The sequence below is a fragment of the Tympanuchus pallidicinctus genome, unplaced genomic scaffold, assembly GCF_026119805.1.
Source record: "Tympanuchus pallidicinctus isolate F22 unplaced genomic scaffold, pur_lepc_1.0 scaffold16, whole genome shotgun sequence".
Taxonomy (NCBI): Eukaryota; Metazoa; Chordata; class Aves; order Galliformes; family Phasianidae; genus Tympanuchus; species Tympanuchus pallidicinctus.
In genome coordinates this window covers 27,875,016-27,888,194 of record NW_026294679.1, presented here as the reverse complement: position 1 = coordinate 27,888,194, position 13,179 = coordinate 27,875,016, and the positions used below count along the sequence as shown (strand labels likewise).

Sequence of the window (13,179 nt, the reverse complement as noted above, 5' to 3'; positions counted from 1 at the left end):
GGTTTTAACAAATTATGACTAAGCTATTAGTCTAAAAGCCAGTAGAACGCTGCTTGGTGAAATCTGCCACAAGGAGGAAGAATTAAAAGATAACAAAGCATTTCCCCTCCTATGAATAATACTTCAGTTCATAGGACTCCTAAAAATTTGTCACCTATCTTGCTTTAAATGCACGAGACAGTATTTCAAGGAGATGGACCACGACTTGGTGGAGACTGTCATGCTAAGATTTCTTCTTTTGTCCAAAGAAAAAAAATCCAGGGAGGCAAAACCACCTACATTCCTTTCTGATGTTCCTGGAATGTAAAGTTTGATGCTCAAACTTATTTCTAGTATCACATAACTGAGGACAGCTAGTTCTCCTCAGAAAGTATAGCAGACAAAATGCTTTGTGAACACACTGCAAGACGAAGAAAAGGAATTTTCTGTAGGGGCAAAAGCTTCAACTGCTTGGATATATTGATGCACCAATCAAGATCATTCAATTGGAGTTCCTATCACATCAGCCTCGGGGATTTTTCCTTGTTTCTCTGATCATCTATTGAAAAATGCCAACAACATCCATGAATAGGTTTATCATTAGTATAAAGGTATTGAACCACTGAGATAGTTTTCCGATGCAAAACTAATGAAGATGTAAATAAGCATGTTATACTGATAAGCAGTTATGTCAATGCAGTCATAACAGTTACAGGCACTGCACTATCTCTACTTTAAAATTCACTTCATTTTTGCTTTGGTTACTGTTTCTCCAATCTGAATACCCATCTCAACTACCCATACAGTATCTCTGCAGAACTAAATATAGACATTTTCTCCCTGCAGTAATTTGAGAAACAAAGGAAATGAAGGAATGAGAAATAAAAACCACATGCACATCTCCAATAGACATGCATCATGCATAGGGCAAAAGAACAACAATAAAATGCGTGAGGAGGAGATGGGAAGAAATCTGAAGTTGTACTGTACCACGCTTTATCACAGAAGTAATGGACTAACTTCTCAACTCCTTGCCAATGGCATAATGGGAAAGCAGAGACAAGAAAAAGACAAGGACAATGATGTCAGAGGACCAAGACAAAACATTGAGCAATTGCCATGACAGAACTGCAACTTTTCATCATTTAAATTGCAATTAGCACATCCCACATTTGTTTTTCACCCATCTTCCAGAAATAAAGACAGCAATAGTGTTTAAGTAATGCAGCACAAACCATGTTTACAGCAAAATCCACATGGAATACCTCTGTTCTTTTAACTTCAAGTCTTTAGCACGTTTAATCTCTTACACCTCAAATACCCTTCAGAATATTAACCAGCATTTGTGTATGATTATAAGCACATACATCAAAAATACCTGCATCCAAACACATATATGCTAGATACCTAACAATAAACAACATCATAAGTTAAACTGCATTACATATTGCAACCTTGTTGACTGCATCCATCTTCCTTGCAACTCACTCATGAGTCTGAAGAGACTCCAAACTAACGTGTCTTCTTTTTGGAAAAGGAGCAGGGAGGAACACAAAGTCCACCACATATATGCTTCATTTTCTGACATCACATCTCTTTGCCATTGCACAGGATAAGCTGTCATTTCACACACCTCCATTTGAAAATGCAGCCTTGCTGGAAGGCTACGTGGAGAAGCTGTCACTTTCTACAATCAAGATTTCACACCTTAAATCTGTAGCATTTGTTAATATTTTGATTTTTTTTCCCCTTTCTTTTTCTTCTAGTTAGCTGTATTAAATCTGTGTTCCAGCATCGTAAAATAGCATTTGGTAGGATGGAGTTTGACATCAGACTATGAGACATAACAGACCGAATCTCTCCCCTTTCTTCAGACCATCATTCACCACTGTGTGAGGGAATAAAATAATAATATGGCATAGCATGGACTCTTCTGCATAGTGCATGTATAAACAGAACTTTCTAAAAAAAAGAACTGCTGAAAATAATATAGTACATCAAGGCAGGCTTTTTGTCCACAGATTCAGATATATGGGCAACTAACAGAAAAGTATGGCTGTGTAACTGCACACTGTATGTATTTAGTTGTGTTGTGAGAGCATAAAGGACAATAATGTCTTTCCAGGACATCTGTAATAATTTATCACTCTTAGAACTTCCAAGTTAATTTTCTGAAGCAAATTTGTTCTGTTAATATGAAGACATCGCAAGAACCTAAATTGGTCAGGAAATTCATGTATTTATAGTGGAAATTCTGTTGGAACTACTTTTGTTACCTTTATTTGTAATTCTTATATACAAAAACTCTAAATACTTTTCCCATGAAGTGCTTAGTAAACAAATGTAGACAACTGCAGAGCTTCAGGTGAGCAAAAGAACAGCTTTCATCTCTATTCTGAAAGGAAAATGTAGGTAGGTGCTGAGATACACTGGTATTATATTCTTATATTGTAACAATTTATAGTTGGCTTATTGAAAATGTAGTATTTCTAGAGATGCATTGTTAAAACTCCAGGATACAAATAGGAAAGTTTTGAATGGTATTGGAGAAAGTTTGCTATGTCATCAAATTATATCCTATATACATATATATATACGAATCAAGTTCAGCACACCTGGAATAACAAAACCAGTTTCATTCTTAAAAAGAAATCCACACGCTACTGGGAAAGCGTTTATGAAATATGGAATGTTGAATCGTCTCCAAGGCTGCTGAAGCAACAAAATATTACAAAAACTCTTCTCCTTTGAAGTACAAAACATGCACATAATTCCAAAGCATGGAAAAAAATAAATAAATAACAAACCCTCGAATGGATGGATCTTAGGGCAAATTGGGCTGCAAGCACACCAACCTTGAAATCAGTGCTTACAGAAGAAGCATATGCACAAAAGTATTATAATATTTGACAGCAGGGGCACATGTGATCAGCAGAGACTGCTCACAAGCGGTGTCCCACAGGGGTCAGCCTTGGGACTGGTGTTCTTCAACACCTTCATCAATGACACAGACAATGGCATCAAGTGCACCCTCAGCAAGTTTGCAGATGACACCGAGCTGAGTGGTGCAGCCGAAACATTAGAAGGAAGGAAGGGAAGCCAGAGGAACCTGGACAGGCTGGAGAAGTGGGTTTATGAAAACCTAATGAGGTTCAAGAAAGCCAAGAGCAGGGTGCTGCACTTGAGTCAGGGCAATCCCAGGTATTTATACAAATGGAGGGGAAGATCTCCTTGAGAGCAGCACTGCAGAGAAGGACTTGGGGTCCTGGAGGATGAGAAGCTGGACATGAGCCAGCAGTGTGCGCCTGCAGCCCAGAAGGCCAACTGAGTTCTGGGCATTAAAAAAGGGGTGGCCAGCAGGGAGAGGGAGGTGATCGTCCCCCTCTACTCAGCTCTTGTGAGGCCCCATCTGCAGTGCTGTGTCCAGGCCTGGGGCCCCCAGTACAGGAAGGATGTGGAGCTCTTGGAGCGGGGCCAGAGGAGGGCACTGAGATGATCAGAGGGCTGGAGCAGCTCTCCTATAAGAAAAGGCCTGTTTAGCTTGGAGAAGAGAAGGCTCTGGGAAGACCTCATTATGGCCTTCCAGTACTTGAAGGGAGTGTATAAACAGAAGGGGAAACGGCTATTTATGAGGATGGATAGTGATAGCACCAGGGGGAATAGTTTTAAACCGACACAGGGGAGGTTTAGGTTAGATATTAGGAGGAAGTTTTTCCACACAGAGGGTGGAGACGCATTGGAACAGGTTGCCCAAGGAGGTTGTGGATGCCCCATTCAAGGCTAGGCTGCATGTGGCTCTGGGAAGCCTGGTGTGGTGGCTGACGACCCTGCACAAACTAGATGATCGTTGTGGTCCTTTTCAACCCAGGCCATTCTATGATTCTATAATTAGCAGTCCAGCAGCCATAAAATTAAGTAAAATTATATCAAACAACTATATATGACTGGTTTACAGACTTACATTCTTGATCTACAGTGTTTCTAAGTAGCTATCATGTGTCCATAACACTGCAAATACTTGCATCATTCACAAGTGCTGTCTTAAGTTTGGGATCCTGAATCTCACAGTGGTTGAGGTTGGCAGGGCCCTCTGGATGCTGGCCCAACTCTGGCTACAGCAGGGACCTCCAGAGCAGGGTGCCCAGGGATACGTCCAGGAGGCTTCTGAAGACCACCAAGGAGAAGCCTGTGCCACTACCTGCTCCACTACCAGTACAATAAGGAAGTGCTTCCTGATGTTTGGACAGAACCTCCCACATTCCAGTTTTCAAGTTTGTGCATAATCTATGCAAAAGGCTAAATTCCAATTATCTCTGGATGAAAAACACTGCCAAAACACTCCTTTGTGTTCCCATCACCATCTCAATATTATTGCAAAAGAACTGCTTTTTTTTTTTCTTCTCAGTGGCGATACCCAGCTCACATCTTGCCTCAATTCCCTCCCTTTGGCATTCCTTACTAAAGACAGAAGACCTAAAATCTGTCTGAACCAAAAGGAAACCTAGTATGGAGGATTCATCACTAGCAAAGATGCTAGTGATAACTCCAGTAACTATTCATTTATAGAATCTAATGTGTAGGATGTATACTTAAAATCCAACCAGCTTTAGCAATGGAAGTTCACTGTGGAATCCTTGAATAAGAGGCTGCTGCAGTGGGTGGAAAAAAAGCAGGAGCTCAGAACCACTAAGAAAGTAGAAAAATGACATGACACAGAGGTGCATATCTGGGAGCTCAGTTACTGCCGTCAATTCTGGCTCTATGATTATTAAGTTCCAGAACTGTGGTATGTACATGCTCCTCAGATTTAAGACCAATCTTTTCAAACTTCAATTCCCTGCTGATATGGCAGCACACAAGCCATGATGTGCTACTGTTAACCTCTAGCCAGAAACAGAACACGTGATGATCAGCGTTGGGAGCTCTACATTCACTACATTTACACACAGGCAAACACACAAAGCATAACCTTCTATTGCAAAGAGAATAGCCTATGGAACAGGAAGTGCATTCCTGGTGAGTTGATTAAATGAATATTGTCACAAACGTCAAGAGAGTATTTGAAATACAATTTGAGATATCTTACAAGATTTTCTTTTCTTACAGTTGAAATAATTGTCAGGATTATTTCAAACTGAAATAAATGTAAGCTTACTCTTCAGATCTCCACCAGCCCTGGAAATCTTACTTTTTCCAAAATTATACTGCATTTCCCATCCAAATACACTCTTGGACATTGCTAAACAAACACTGTAATTTTCAAATTACAGTGAATTTAAAAAATATAACTTTGCTTTATTAACTAGTTATATTTCTTTGAACAATTATCTGTATACAATGCAATCCAAAGCACAAAATAAGACTTACCATTTCTCTACATCTACGTAAGTGCATATTTTTAAAATCAGCAATTGTCTTTGTTTTGCAGATCCAAGCCAAGAGAACAAAAGCATCTTATATCAGCCCACACTTTAGCTAGCACAAAAGCAACGTTAGCAAATCATGCAAGTCTTGCAACAGCCACTTCAATGTATTAGAAGTATTTTTACAAGAAACATAAGGAGAAAAAAAATACTAGTTTCAGGAAAGCCATTCTGAAAAGTTAAGAAAAATTATTGTGAGAGGCAATGACAACTACACTGTCACCAATATCTTTTTATGTACGTCCACAACATATTCATGTAAATACATCCACATACGCATACATGCAGACTTATGGGCAAACAGAACAAATGCAAATGGGATAGTATATTACGGCCATGAAAAACAAAGGGAAAATGCAGCAAGCAAGATTTATGTTAAGACAAGACCAAGACTGGGAACATGGGACTACTCCGGTTTGCCTGAAGATCTGCTGAAGTGGATCAGCATTCAGTAACCGTTACAAAGCTCTAAGTTGTAGCTGCTGATACGCTGGCTGAAGGAAGCATTTTGGTTAGCCACAGACTGTTGTGTATGCCTGTAAATCTGCCTGAGAAAGGAGGATACTACAAGATGAACAGTGCGTGCAAAGGGAAGCTTCTACTGGAACACGGTGAGGGAGATGAGTGAGAAGTACAGACTCACTCTGTCTGCGGTGCGGTGGAACAGTCCGAGGGATGCCCTGGAATGAGCCCTGCCAGGGAGAGAAGGAGGGAGCAGAATACCCACCCTGTGCAGAAAGAGAGAGGGGGAGAAGTATAATAAAAAAAGAGAACAGGGAAAAACAAGACACCAAAAAGCCACACCATTCTTTTCCGTTTTCCCCCAGAAAGGCATCAATATATTTACCAATTTTTCTACTTTGTTGAGGTAAATGTGAGATTTTACTCAAGTCCACAGGACGTGATGGCATTGTGACACCCTAACCAAGCCAGAACTCTTGTAATACACCTCCATTTTTATTCGTTACATATGCACACAAATCTGTTCAAGTTGGTTGTTTTTTTTTCCAGGAAGAAATACAGTAGCTGAACTTTTCACGTTGAAAATGCATGCTAAAATTTTTATTTTTACAGGTTTCAATATGTTTCTTAAATGCCTTACTAATTAGTACACTGGCTAACAACACTGATCCTCTAGAAAACCAAACAGTTTATAATTAAAAAGACTTTATCAGAAAAAAAATGTCCAATAAATCCCAATGCTTTTGAGCCCATCTTTTGATAGCATTACTGATTGTGAAAGAGGAGGCATGACACTGACCTGCTTGCCTTGCACTTTGCTTTAGGAGCTTGAGCCCCCTACTACAGGATCAGAAAACTGTGACTGTGTATGTTGATTACTTGCAGGTTTGCCTATCAGATGTTTCAGATCATCACAGAATTGACAAGAGGAAAAAGTAACTTCATGTGTATATTTTTCTCTCTACCCAGGCCTTTAAAAAATGCCTATCCAGGTTGCCCTCTCAAATTGGATACTCTTAATGTTCCATTCCAGCAAGTCAGCTTTAAGTCTTTACAGCCCCTTCACTGTTTACCAGTGGAAAATCTGTTACCAAGGGTTCTGGAACACTGCTTCCAAGAGTAAGGCCTTTCCTTGCTTCCAGCTACCGGTAACCAGCAGACAGCAACAGCAACCATTTGCAGCTATTTCTTCAGATAGCGGGAATTTCATACCTAAACAAACATCTCTATCAAAAGAACCAGAACAATGGTTTGCCCCTGCCCTCTAGTTTCTCTGCTAGCCTGTTGCACATCTCACTGCCATGGTTGAGAAATAGTATTTCCATGATTCTTTTCAAAGTTTATTAAGTACTATATGATTTCTACAAATAAACAGTCCTTTTTTTTTTTTTTTTTTTTTTTTTTTTTTAATCCTAGTGCAAGTTTAAACATTTCCCTGACCCACCACTTTTCTACATCTAGTTAGACTTCATACATCATTATTCCAAGTTTCATTACTGTTAAGATGTAATTTAACATATCCTTCTAAATCAAGTCATGGAACTTGCCAGGTAGAATACTCTTGAACTAGAACAGAAAACAAAGACAGAGTAGAGAAGACTCCTTCATTCTTCTTCAGAAGAAGAGTTGTAACAATTACTTAAGAGAAATCACCAGGAAAAAGTTCATTGTCATCTGATAAACTCTCGATGGAGATACTGATTACTTCTCACATGTCCTCACAGTCTGCTCTCAGTAGCCATTAGGGTTCACACAATTTTTAGACTACTGCATGAAAGAACGCTCCCAGCTTTAGCAGTATGACAAAACAACATAAGATAATGCACCAAGACTAGTATTAAAAAACAAATATTCCTAGGCACAAGACAAATTGATCCCTGACTGATGAGACATGAAGAAAAGCTTTGGATATCCGCAGCACTGTACAAAACACCACATTTTTCAGGCCATCTGTATACAGTTTGCTCACATTGCATCCTACATTATGTCAGCATGGAGGAACAATAGAAAATGACTTCCATTCTCTAAATATAGTCCAGGCTCCAGACAGTAAAAAGGCCAGTTTCACCGGTTTCATCTTGTAAAGAACTGTTCAGGTTGGCAACGTGGTTTTTTGCTGTTGTTGGTTTGTTTGTTTTTTGATTGTTTAGTTTTGTTTTGTTGTATTTTTTTTTTCCTCCCCAGACTTTTTTGATATTTTAATGTATTAAATTAGGAAGAGTGGCTAAAGTTTTATACCCTCTTCCTTCCACTCTCTAAAATGAGAGATTAAGAGCAAGCCAGCTGAGCTACTTAATAGCTATGATACTATTGTAAAAGTGACGAAATATTTAGATGTCTTGATACATTTCAGTACCTTTTAGGCATCCATATTAACACTTCAAAGAACAGCCCTAAATACAGTCTGCTCAGTAACTCTTCGTGGTATTTAATCATTATTGGTTGACTGAAGTAAATGGAGAATGGGCAATTAACTTGTTTCAGTGTCTTGCCTGCTAGACTGAACTGCTCTCCAGGCATGGCTCAGTTCCCCTCTCAGAAATGCCAAGGAACATCTTATAAGTTAAGAAGCAGACCTAGTTATTACTCTGGCAGCAGACTTCAAAGTTTACATTGCTCCATATGGACAAGTCTCAAACAAAAGCTGAATTTCTCCTTCGTAAAAATCAAAAGCATTGTCTAATTGTACATCAAAAGAAAGTAATTAAAAATCAACATCAATGGAATCAAATAGGGAACAGGAAATACAGTGCTGGAGATTTATTAATGTATTATAACTTGCGTTGATTTTACAAGTGATAAATATTATACTGATCCTCTACATAAATTACATTAAGAGATAGTTATCTGACATTAAGTCTGACTTAGGAAAAGATGGCTTTTCTTTTAATAGTGTACAAGACTCCAGCAAAGCAATTTACAAAGCTTTTTCTTTTTTTAAAAAAGCCTCATACTCATCTCTCTCTGTTAGCCAAATACACAATGGATTTTTCTCGGATGCCCAAGAAAAATAAGCATATACACACTAATAAGTATGTCTCTTCAGATTATAGAACATACTTAACGTACGCAGAAAACTGCAGTTTCTTAATAAATAGCTTAGTTATCAGAAAGTCTCTAAAACCAATAAGCAAGCAATAGCAGAATTAAAAGATGAGAATATTACTTACCTACGTTTTTATTTTAAAAAATAAACTTAAAGATGTTTGGATTTTTCAAGGTTCTGCAGCTGTGATACAAGGCTTCCCACCTGCACCTCAATGCTAGGCAGAAGCCTCAACAGATCCTCCCCTCTCAGCTATTATGTGCATCAAGGCACTGAACTTGAATCCCATTCCTCTCATTCCCCAGATATTGAACCAGTGAAACAGCAGAAAAACAAAAACCCACAAACAAGCAAACAAAAACAGTAAAACCATCCTATAAGAAAAGTAGAAAAGTGACTCAGAGTGTTAACTATCCACCAAAACAAAGTCCACACAAACCAGAACAAGATGAACGGCTTCCATAGATCCTGACAAATTGTACCATTGTTGCTAAAAGCTTTGTGAAGTTTTAAACCAAAATGCACTGGGAAATCTGTTTGTTGTTGTTGTTCTTAAATTTTAGTAAAAAATACTAAAAAAAAACCCTTATAAAAATATAAAAATATCACCACCAGACTTTTCCAGCGCTATAAAGAGACCTGAACCTTGGAATAACCCATCACATGAATAAAAGGAAATGCAGCATAACCAGGAAATCAGGTCTAGGCAGCACAGGTTCATGAAAGCAGGTCCTGCTTGACCAGCCTCATCTCCTATGACCAGGTAGCCTGCCTGGTGGATGAGAGAAAGGCTGTTCACGTAGTATAACTAGACTTCAGCAAAGCCTCTGGCACTGTCTCCCACAGTATTCTCCTGGGGAACCTGACAGGCCACAGCTTAGACAGATACACTCCTTGCTGAGTAAAGAGCTGGTTGGAAGGCTGGGCCCAAAGAGTGGTGACGGATGGAGTTAAATGCAGCCAGTGACTGGTTATGAGTGGTGTGCCCCACGGGTCAGTACTGGGGTCTGGCCTCTACCTTTATTGATGACCTGGATGAGGGCACTGAGCACACCCCCAGGAAGTTTGCAGATAACACCAAATTAGGAGGAAATATTGATCTGCCTGGGGGTAGGAAGGCCCTACAGAGTCATCTGGACAAGCTGGCTAGCTGGGCAGAAGCAACTGTGTGAGCATTAACAGGATCAGGTGCTGGGTCGTGCACTTTGCTCACAACCTCATACATTGCTACCAGGCATGAGTTCAGAGTGACTGACAAGTCGCAGAGAGGACAAGGATCTGGGGGTGTTCGCTGACAGCCAACTGAACATAAGCCAGCTGTGTGCCCAGGTGGCCACAAAGGCCGACAGCACCACGGCTTGTATCAGAAACAGTGCAGCCAGCGCAAGAGGGATCGTCACCCTGTACTCAGCTTTGGCGAGGCCATACCTTGAGTATTGATGTTCAGTTTTGGGCTCTTCACTACAAGAAAGACATTGGGCCATGGAGTGTGTCCAGAGAAGGGTCTGGAGCACAGGCATTATGGGGAGCGACTGAGGAAACTGGGACTGTTTCAGTCTGGAGACAAAGAGGCTCAGGGAAGAGGGGTACAAAAGGGGGTTAGCATCCTTTTCCAGGTAACTAACAATAGGATGAGAGGTAATGGCCTTATGTTGCAACAGGGGGAGGTTCAAATTGGATATTAAGAACATTCTATTCTCAGAAAAAAAATGGTGATGCATTGGCACAGGCTGCCCAGGAAGGTGATGGAGTCACCACTCCTGGAGGTCTTCAAGAAAAAGGTAGATATGGAACTGAGAGATACAGCTAGAGGACATGGGTTAATGGTTGGACAAGATGACCTTAATGGTCTTTTCCAAGCTTCATGATTCTATAACATGCTTCTGCCACAGTGGGAGAAGAGAAAAATTTCTAAGCTACTCCTGTTTTAGTAGTCTTAGGCTATCAGCCAAATAGTGCAACTCTTTTTCCATGGGTACACCAATATTCAAAGCTACTACTATTAAGAGAAATTTTTCCTACTGCACAGAAAAAATGCAGGAAAGATCCATGTCTGGAGGTTTTGAGCATTAATAAGATGATCTTTGCTGTCTCACCTAGCATTACCAGTTGCCTCAGTTGTTACAAGAACACATCATAAAGAATCATACAACATACTTTAAGCATCAATGTAAACCAAATGTTCTTGCATCAGTTGCCTTTTGCTAGCCCAGCAGCAGGAAGATGCAAATAATTAACCCTGGCATGCAATGATAACTTTGAAAGTATACATTAAGTTCCACATGGTAGTTTTTCACTAAACAAAAATCATTCATGAGAGCTTTAACAGCCCACTTCTGGGCAAGTGCCTGCGTGTTACACAGTGTAACAGTGTTAATTTAACAAAGCAAGAAGCAGATGTACAACGTAACTACATAGTCCACTTACTTTCTGTGCTACCAACAAAGTGTATTAGTAATACTGCCAGGGCTGCTCTGAAAGTATTATCTCCTATTTCATTATGGTGGCCCATGAAATCACAGGCAGTAGAGGTTGAACCGTCCTGATAATATTCTGTTACATATTGTTGTTTTGCAGCTGATGGCAGCAGAAGGGCAGTCTGACAGAATGGTCTGACATGGAAGTGCTGATGAAGCACAGGTATGGAACTCAGTTCCTTCATGTGGAACAAGTGGCACACATTCACTGATGCTTATTTAATATTGATGGAGATGAGAAGTGGATGTGAGCACAATGAGGGGCTAGGTGGTAACATTTCAGCAGGAACAAAAAGAACAGCATGTGCAAGTTTGTCAGAACCTACTCAACAAATATGAGGCTAAAGGTGAGTTTCCTGGATCGCCATTACTGGTGACAAGATGTGGTGCCACTACAAGCTGGAGTCAAAACAGCAGTTGATGGAGTGACAACATGTAAACTCCATCAAAGAAAATGTTCTAGGCTCAGCCCTCAGCAAGTAAAGGGATGTGCACTGTTTTTTGCAATAGGAAAGGGGCAATCCTTTTGGATTTTCCTGAAACAGAGACTAACCATAAATTCTGACTACTACATTGTGACACTAAGCTGAATGCTCAAATTTCCAGAGTCAGGGCAGAGAAGGTTGCAACTTTTCTCTTGCAACATGATAAAGTCAGGTCCCATACCAGCTTGAAGACCATGGAGAACATAGCAATTCTTGGCTGGGCTGTCCCACCACATCCAACATATGAGTCTATATTTGGGGCCTCCTGACTTTTATCTGGTCAGACTAATGAATGACAGACTGCGTGGGCAATATCTTCTTAGCAACAAAGCTATCACAGCAGCTGTGAGACAGTGCACCACTGACATTGGTGCAGATTTTTATGAGCATGGCATGCAGGCTTTTGTTTGTTGTTGGCAAAAATGTACAGCTAATAGCAGTAACTATGTTGAAAAGAAAAAAAAGGTGTTTTGTAGCCGAGAACTTGCTCTATCAAAAAGTGTTATTGTGCCCTTTGTAGCTGTTGTAGTTTCCATGAAAATAAATAGGAAGCATTACTTTCAGAGCAACCTTTGTATAACAGAAGAGCAAGTGAACAATAGAGAAGTGCTTGACAATGGCAGAAACCTGTCTTAAATGTGAAGATAAACACACACTGATTAGGCTTCAGCATCTGGGGGTTTGAATTAACAGTTGCAGAGTCAAAGCATACACGAAAATCTAAGGCCAAGGTGAAAGAAGAAACTCAAAGATGACAACAGAACACAGAGGCAGCCAAATGATTATGAAGGTTTACTAAAACTGTGTGAGAGGCTTCGCAAAAGTACGCTGGAACAATATCCTAATGAAAGGCAAAGTGCAGAAGAAGAAATATAGCAAGAACACACATGCTCCCACACAGTGTTTTAAAAGAGATGTGAATGAACTTACATAGGAAGCAAAACTTGACCTTATCATTACTTCTCTGAGACAAAGGAAGAAGTCAACTCTTACTGCACTATATTTACTGTTCCAGGGCATGGGGGAACATACAAATTAAGAAGATGCTAAGGAACTGATCTCAGGGGTGAGAATCCTTTACAGGCATCTTCGTCTCAATTCAAGGTTTTATCATTATTTGCTCAGATTTTCAGCATCTGCAAACAACCTTTCCAGTCCTAGAAGCCAAATAATTTGTCCATATAAAGCAAAAGCTTGACACATAAACCTGATTTTGGAGAAGTATTTATTATTACTGAAACAGTGCTGCAAACCTGCCAGACAGTTGCAGCAACAGATGCCACACTGTAAGCTTTCTCCACCAACAC

The 13,179-nt window shown here is 40.0% G+C and overlaps 1 protein-coding gene across 3 annotated transcripts in view; it reads right to left on the bottom strand.

The window, feature by feature from the left end:
* The window catches only part of CCSER2 (coiled-coil serine rich protein 2), a 70,935-nt gene that overhangs the window by 8,930 nt on the left and 48,826 nt on the right, over positions 1 to 13,179 (bottom strand). The window contains exon 10 of one of the 3 annotated variants that reach the window (XM_052677973.1): positions 6,046 to 6,130. The exons of the other annotated variants lie outside the window; for them this stretch is intronic. Within the exon in view, the coding sequence (XP_052533933.1) occupies positions 6,046 to 6,130 (85 nt within the window). The remainder of the gene's footprint in view (positions 1 to 6,045; positions 6,131 to 13,179) is intronic. 3 annotated transcript variants of the gene reach the window in all.